Source organism: Melanotaenia boesemani, chromosome 18 (genome assembly GCF_017639745.1).
Source record: "Melanotaenia boesemani isolate fMelBoe1 chromosome 18, fMelBoe1.pri, whole genome shotgun sequence".
Taxonomy (NCBI): Eukaryota; Metazoa; Chordata; class Actinopteri; order Atheriniformes; family Melanotaeniidae; genus Melanotaenia; species Melanotaenia boesemani.
Window position 1 is genome coordinate 11820394 of NC_055699.1, and position 8674 is coordinate 11829067.

Here is an 8674-nt window from a genome sequence, read left to right on the forward strand (position 1 = left end):
CTGTGCTTGCAGGAATAATCGAAGACAGCACAGCTCCTGCTAACTAGATTTTTACTTCAGACTGCCACATCAAATGAGAGATTTCACATCAGAAGAGACCAAATGAGCGGCTCACTGATTCACTCATGCAGCTGCATTGAGAGCAAGGCCAACAGGCGTATCATACGCTGAAAGGGGGCTGCTATTCAGAGTGCAGGTGTGAAGTATGTGGCACATTCTGCCATATAATGTGGAGATTGTTAGAAATCCGTGTTCGGGCCTATGGGCAACGTGTGTGTGTGCGGGGGGGTGATTCGCATTGGAGGGAATCCGCTCATAAAATAACTTATTTTCCTGAAATCAGAGGACGACGATTATTTCGAAAACCTTGGGAGATAACTGGGGATGGAGAGGTTGAGGAGCTGTTCTAGGACTCATTGGAATAGATTCTTCTTCTTCTTTTTTTCTGTCCAGGTTTTGTGACTTATATGTATTTTCCCTGCTGTATACAAAAGCTACCGCAGGGGTGTATCCTTCAGCCTTAACTCTGCTTGCTCGCTCTTTTATATGTGGAATACAGTTAATTTAGCTTTAAAAGCCATCATAAATCTTTATGACGGAAGCTCGTGGTAGCCAATATATCACAACCATGTGATCGTGCAAATCCCCTTGGAAACCAACCTTGGATGGTATCAGATTAAAATATTCTATATTCGTGACAAGCTTTATGGTTGTAGTTAACTTGTGAGGGTGCATAGATTGCCTTTTGACCTCACTTCTACACACATGAAAGTCCAGTAAATGAAGTGTAATGCTCCTTTACGAGTACAAGAACTAGAATTAGAATTATCAGATCTTTTTTAAGGCGAAGGAAATCGTAATATTTTTATTTATATTTCTAATCTGGAGCCTTTTTTAGGACATCAATCAAAACAATTAGTCATATAATTAAACATGGTTTTTTGTAGATCTCTTCAGTCTTAGAATAAAAATATTTTCACACACAGTTCTGCATCTGTCTGTGCGTCCTTTTCCCTTTTCATCCACGTTCACCCACTTCTTTCCTGATAATTATGACCTGGTTGGTGTTGGAGGTGCTGACGGTTGAGTTGGAGCGTGGGGTGGGCGTGAAGGATAGAGGGGAGAAATGAGAGAAGGAGGGGGGATTGCGAGCCTTTTTACTCCGAGACTGCTAATCCCCCTATTAAAGGGGCTTTGTTCAATAATGCCGGACAGTTTCCGGAAGTCGGATTACCGCCTCCATTATTTTACAAAGAAATGATATTTCACACTTAAATGAGCCTTAGGATGTAGACGTGGTGCTGACAGGCTCTTTTAAAAAAATGTATGGAATTTATCATTATTATTATTATTATTATTATTATTATTATTATTATTCATTCGTTCATTTGCAATTAATGAGAATATGTGTTTTCTTCTAAACTGCAATATTTTTAAGCACTTCCTGTTTTGCTTGTTAAGTGGAAAGGCATTCATTTTTGCTGCTCACGTGAAGGCTCTCCCCTCATGCAAGCCTACACACACACACCTGTTCTCGTTTTCTCGACCCTAAATCTGGTATCAGATCAGTGGTTGCCACTCAGCGGAGTGAACCCAACTAAATCAGTAAATACCTTCTCTGATATCCACTATCTGTTTGTGAGGAATTTAAGTTTTTATAGGCTAAAAGTTAACAATCATCGTATTTTACATCCCGTACCGACACAAGATCACAGAACATGCAAAGTCTTTGTCTGTAAACCAGATCTGAACCCCACTCGCTTTCTGGCTAAAGACATGCTTTCCCATAAATTATTAGGCATAAAGGTCACTAATCCTTAGCAGAGCCGACGTGCACAGATCTGCAGCGTGCACGAGTTCCCTTCTGTGTGTGGCTTCTTAAAAAATGACACAAATGTTCTTCCTCCAGTAAAGATCGAATCAAAGGTTGATGGTCTGACACAGGGACCTCTTGTTTTACTTTACTCTCTTGCTTATTTTCTAATCAAACAACCTTTTGAACGTTCCACACCCTTTCTTTCTGTGCCACTCAGTTTTTCTTGTCTATTTTGACGACTGGAACTAAAAGCTTGGGGCGGCCCAATAGAGAGGAGCCCAACAAATCGGTGACAAAAGGCTTTCCGTGTCATCAACGTCGTTCAGACGACCCAGAAGAATCCCTCTGATATAACTCCCACTTCAAAGACTCTTTCTTTCAATTGAGATCCAACTGTCTTTTTTTCCTTTTTCTTCTTTCTTTCTTTCTCCTCTTGCACGAACAGGAGCTGGTGCCAAAAGAGGCATCACCCTCCTCCTTTGCGTTTTTTTTCAACTTTGAGTTGTGCCTCTTCCACAGAACAAACTGTCATGAACTTAACCAAACTCTATAAACGAGTTGAGAGGTAGCTGCGCTGTTTCCTCCCTCCCCAGCTTTGGTCAAGGTCTTACTGAAACTTGTCCCTTCGCCAAAAGTTTCCCAGTAAAGCAGAGCTCTTCGTGTGCTGCATGTTTTCACTCATTTTCGCACTGTTTTCATCCTAATATACAAACTACTGTTTAAACAATACTCATCATTCTGGAAACGTCGTTCAAAGCTGAAATAATTAACATGAAGGCGAGCTCTTTGCGTAAAGAGCCTACAATATGATTTTGGTTTAATTTATCCATTGAGCAGTTTGAGCCTCTTTCAAAGCAAGTCTATTATGGTGTGAGACAACTGCACTTTAGCGGCTTCTCCTTTGATTGCCGTAAAGTAGGCCCTAAGCAAAAGAATATATTTTTCTTCTTTATACTGCTCTAGTCTGCAGCATAAAGGACATAGATTACCGTTTCCTACCCCATGGGAAGCAAATATTACATTCTTTAGAGCGAGCTTTTGAGTCTTCGGACTTGGCCCCATATCATTTGAGTTTGACTTGGCTATTGCTATAGAAATCTTAATTCACCATGAGGATTCACCGTCGTGAAAAAAAATGGTTCTTTGTGCAAAATGCTCTTTGAAGTCTGAATCCGAATATTGTAGCTTTTCATCAAACTGCCCACGTCTGCATCCAACCAACAGCTGAGCTGAGTAAGTAAGATTTAACACAAGTAGAACACAATGTAGACCCCCCCCCCCCCCCCCCCCCCCCCCCCCCCCACGCACCCAACCCCACTTCACTGGAAAATAAAAACAATAAATATTTGTTGCCGTCTTTACTTTTATGGATATAGACGTTTTATATGTATCTAAACAGGAGACGTGGGAATTTCGTTTCTGGAGTTAACCAGGCTGACTATAAAGGAAGTAGCTGATTTATTATTTTCTACAAGAACATTTAAGGACGGAAAAAAAAAAGAAAATGGAACCAAAAGGTGTAAACTAAAATGCCTGGTAATTCCATAGATTTGAATAGTTTCATTTTTCACTTTTGTCATACAAGATTTATTCAAAATACTCACAAATTACAAGGCAGTTTGGTACGTAATTTTAGTGTCGCTCGATTTCAGATAAAATAAAAACATTAACAACAAAGATAAAAAAAAAAAAAACACAAAATGCCCACTTGGATAAAAACATTTATCATTTCACGGTTGTTTACCAAATACTGCAGGCTTATGAAACAGTTGAATTGTTGCACAGACGAAGGAAAAACGCGATGTAAACATAAAATGTTTGTACAAAGATCTGCAGTATTCAGTAAGAAAACTGCTCTGAGACAGACTCTTACAAAACTATCGACATCAACACATCGAAACTTACAAAATTTACAAATGTACAATTTTTGCTCGAATTGAAACATGCACTTTGGTTCAATTATACAAAATCCTGCAATATCAGATTTAAAAATAAATAAAAACATATTGAACTTAAAAACTCGAATTTACAAATCAAATTTACAACAACACGTCTAGCCTACAATAATGAATCACGTTGTCTAACAGAATTACACGATTCTCTCCACAAGTGGACCAGTCAGGGCGGAGGCACCGAGCCAATATTTTTGGATAACCGAGGTTTGAAAAAAAAAAAATAAATTCTGTTCTGTGCCAGGAAGTTAGCACGCTTTTAAAGTTTGCACCTTTTCCCCCTGCCATGTGGTGAAGTGCGTCTCTTGGCTCTGGATGTCTGTTTTGTGGCTCATCCAAAATACAAATAAAAAAAGGGGAGGAGACCAGTCACAGGATATAGGCACCACAGCCAAAACATTATTTTTTCTTTCTGTCTTTGTTTTTCATAAAAAAAAGGGTTTTTTTTGTTTTGTTTTTTTTTTTCAAAACGCAGAACTTAACCGTGTTAAAACGCGTCCCTCGGTTCCGGGTTTCTGTAAGGTGCCTCATCTGCGCGGTCAGGTGTGGAGTGACCGCTGGGTGGTGTTTGGGCACCACTGGCACCTGAGCTGTGGCACACGTACCATTCGCTTAAATTCGCTGGCTGGGAGGCTCCAACCGGCTCCGACAGCACCGAGGAGCCCCCTGGCTCCCGGCCCAAGTCTGAAGAGGGGGACACCAGGGAAGGGGTCGAAGACTCGTAGCCCGAACTGGGCGGTGGGGACTTGCAATGAACTTTCATGTGTTTCCTCAACGAGCTGGGGTGCGTGTAGGACTTATCACAGCCTCTCACTTTGCAGTTGTAGGGTTTATCGCTGGTGTGGACGTGGGAGTGCTTTTTCCGGTCACTGCTGTTGGCGAACCGTCTGTCGCAGCCGTCAAATTCACATTTGAAGGGTTTCTCACCTGTTAGCAACCAGGAAGACATGTGTTAAAGATCAGAGGAATCAAGGTTTAAAATGGAACATCTGAAACATAACGCTCATTTATTAACACACTTTTTTGTGCATACACTCCCTGTTTCTGGACTGCAACAATCCGGGTTTACTCTAAATAATGGGGGAAATATTTATTACACGTGTAATAGTGATTATTATTATTATTATTATTATTATTATTATCATTATCATTATTATTATTATTATTATTATTATTATTATTATTATCATTATCATTATCATTATTATTATTATTATTATTATTATTATTATTATTATTATTATTATCATCATTATTATTATTATTATTATTATTATTATTATTATTATTATTATTATTATTATTATTATTATTATGCTAGTACAAGCACAGGTATTATTGTTATAATTATTATTGTATAATAATAATATTATTATTATTATTATTATTGATTTTGTTAATCTTCTGTAAACACACTCTTAATTTTTTTCTGTCTAAAGTTTGCCTTTTTGACAGATCTGCCCACGAGTGTTAGTGTGGAGTAAACAGGAGGTCAGAACCCCCCACCGTCCTGGTTTCATACCTGGCCAACAGGCAAGCAAGCACAGACTTAAAACTAGCTGAAAGGAAGGATAAATTAAAGCAATGCCACAGCCAGCTTCCCCCACTACTGGCGTTTGAATCCTTCAAAAATGAAGAGAATTTAATTTTGTGTTTTAATAATACGTATTCTACCTGATTGTATGACAAGGCAAAAAGAGAGAGAGAGGAGGGGGGAGGACAATCTGAATAAATTACACGGAAATCATCCGCTGCTGATTTTTCTACTCCGATTAAAGCTTTTGAGAATACGTAATTGCCTCTGTCTAATTACACTTGCGGGTTGAATATCAATTTGACCTTCAGCTGTTGGGTTGAGAGAGCCAATCAAGGATATTAGTGTAGTACAAGAAACCGTCGAGGAACAGACCCCAGGGGCAGCCCCAGTCATAACCACACTTTCGGTTAGGTTTTAAACATGATACCAAAGACCAGGCCCCTCGGGAGTCAACACACAGAAATAATTTAACAGATTTGTACTTAGGTAATGTGAGCAAATGATATGAATAATACATAGGCGGCGCAGACATGGAACAGAGGGGGAGCGCCATGCAGCCACCGATAAAAAAGGAATGCAGTTACTGTATTAATTTACAAGTCTGACTCGACATTTTGAGGCCTTTTTCCCCTCCCTGATCCGCAGCATGTCAGAGGCTCTGAGATTCAGGCAGCCATATTGAACCATATTTACTTTCTTCAAACAAAAAAACAAAACAAAACAAAAACTATTAAATCAGAGCAAGCCTACACATCAGTCAGCATGCGAGCAGTCAGCATTGCTTGCATGGCTTTTGAGCACTTGTCAACTTGTTGCTTTGGCTAGAAACTACAAACACTTGATTGCTTTAAAACTATGACTTCGCCGAGAACAGTGCAGCCATGACACCCCAAAGGAAGATAAACGGCTTTGAATGCAAAAAATGTTAAATAAAACTAACTTCCTTAGTGGGCTGTGGATGCATTTAGAAATGGGAAAGCAAAACTGAAAAGAAAGACACTTTCAAAAATCGTAATACTATAATAGGCTATAACTAAAAATAAGAGTGAGCACTGAAATAGCTCAAACCGGTGGCTGCAAAACTAGATAAAAACTTCATCATATCAGTTACTGAACATGAAGATACACCTCTCCAACTTTGCCGCCCAGTCATGCTTGATGTGTAAGCTACTTGGAAGAGACATGACGTGGGCCTCAGTCTTTGTGCTGTGGTGTAAACAAGAGGTTGAGCCGTCAAACGCCAGAGTGAGCTGTACGATTATCCTCAAATCCGAGCTTTGTGAAACTTGCAAGCATTGATGCAACTCCTAACAAACAGGTGGCCAAGAGCTGTTGCGTCCTGGAGTATCATAAACGCAGACTGATCAATTGCTATTGGTCATTTGAGTGAATCCAAATGCGTAATGCCACGAGCTAAAGTTTGAAATAAAATCAAAATGAAAACTAAAAAAAATAATCTCAAGGAAAACTTCACCAAATTGTTTTCAGATAATGTGTAAAGCATATATCTCAATTTCATCGTGCAACTTCATCCTTTTACTTTGCATGTTATAGCATGTTTTCAACATTTTGTTCAGCATTAAATTGTATAAATATATCGCTACTGACCTGTGTGCGTCCTTTTGTGAATCTTTAGATTCTCTGATCTTGCAAACACTTTCCCACAGCCAGGGAATGGGCATGGAAACGGTTTCTCCCCGGTGTGCACTCGAATGTGATTCACAAGTTTGTACTTTGCTTTAAACGGTTTTCCTTCCCTCGGACACTCTTCCCAAAAGCATATATGGTTCGCTTGCTCTGGTCCTCCGACGTGCTCCACTGTCACATGCGTTACGAGTTCGTGCATGGTGCTGTAAGTTTTGGAGCAAAGTTTCTTCGGCGAGTGCTCCGGCTCCAGCCACTTGCAGATTAGCTCTTGCTTTATTGGCTGCCTCATGTAGCGGAAAAAAGCTCCGGCTCCGTGGTGGTGATGGTGGTGAGCGCTGAGATTCATGTTCAGATTCAAACCACCGTAGCCATGCAAAGGCGAGGCGGAGAACGGATCAGCCCTGGAGCTTGCCACTTGACTCAAGTGATCAGACCTGACATACATTTCTCCAGGTAGTCCTAACCTTATTTGTCCATTCAGTGCTTGGCCACCCGGTGATCCGCTAGAAGGCTGCTCGTGATGAAGTCCGGAGAAGAGGGTGGTATGGTTCCCAGCGTCAGGATGATGACCATAGTGTCCGGGATAGCTACCTGTTGTTGAGACAAACATTCCGTGGTGAGAGGCTGAACCAGCGGTCTGGTCAGTCAGTACGGGCATGGCTTGAGCTGTCAGATCTCTCCGGATGAGAAAATCCCTACCTGCGGATAGAGCCTGGGCCGTGTGAGACATAGAATAGGGGACCGACGTCGCCTGAACCGGGCCAAAAGCTCCCGTTTGACTGGAGACCACTTCACTGTGGCCTGCCATATGATGATTGTGGTGGTGGTGATGGTGGTGGGGATAATGATGGGCTGGGCTGATTTTGAGGGCCGCGGAGTGCCCCATGTGTTCTGGCCCGAATGGACTCGGCCCCAGGCGGGGTTCCGCAGTAATCTCCCCAGGGTGCGAGTGAGCCATTGAGTGTGGATGGCTGCTGAACCCCGGGAAGCCTGTCACGCTCTGAGGGGTATGGTGGTGATGATGGTGATGGTGGTGAGCCCCTGCCAAGTCAACTAATCTCAGCGCCGTGTTCCGTTTGGAAAACGTAGGGTCCATAACGGGGCTTCCCAATGCATCCACGCTCATTACTTCCTAATTTTAGAATAACTTGACAGCAGGCAAAATAATAATGATGATGACAAATATATTTTAATCGCAATGAAAAATAAAGGAAAAAAACTTTATAAAGTTAAGTCTATCTGCAGACAACATGGAATCCCATTCGGTTGAGAGGCAGCAGCAGGACGCTTTGATACTGAATAGAGATTCATGGTAGGCGCTGCAGCCCGTGGAGCTAAACAATCACCCTGCGCTCTAATTGGTCAGAGCTCTGTGATTGACGTCACCAGTGACACTTTCCACCGTGATGAAAAATGTCTTAGTGACAGCGAGCAGCCAGTGCGCATGCCCAGTGCCTGAGGCAACGCTTGAGAAAAATAGTTGTTATGCAAAGGTTATTGTAGAATAAAACTCCTAAAAAAGTTGATCCAGATAAACAGTCGTCTTTCCTTTTGTGGCAGCAAACAAAACTGCGCAGCAATGGAACAGCAATTGCCGCACGTTGATTATGTGATTACAAAACACTCCCGCGGAACAGTATGCATATTGTCACTATAAAAGTTGTATGGATCATAAATAATGCAGTGATATCTTAATTTTGCACTGCGACGCATGCAGCACAA

The 8674-nt window shown here is 41.3% G+C and overlaps 1 protein-coding gene across 2 annotated transcripts; it reads right to left on the reverse strand.

Moving 5' to 3' along the window:
* Nucleotides 1-3243: 3243 nt before the first annotated feature.
* zic4 (zic family member 4) lies at nucleotides 3244-8332 on the reverse strand. Of its 2 annotated transcripts, XM_041969101.1 has the most exons (3): nucleotides 7652-8332; nucleotides 6914-7543; nucleotides 3244-4695 (listed from the first exon to the last, which is right to left on the reverse strand). In XM_041969101.1, the coding sequence occupies exons 1-3, from the start codon at nucleotides 8076-8078 to the stop codon at nucleotides 4256-4258; spliced, it is 1497 nt and encodes a 498-aa protein (XP_041825035.1). In that variant the 5' UTR covers nucleotides 8079-8332; the 3' UTR covers nucleotides 3244-4255. The 2 variants fall into 2 exon arrangements, with proteins under 2 accessions (XP_041825035.1, XP_041825034.1); XM_041969100.1 differs by having other exon boundaries at nucleotides 6914-8331.
* Between the last annotated feature and the right edge of the window lie 342 nt (nucleotides 8333-8674).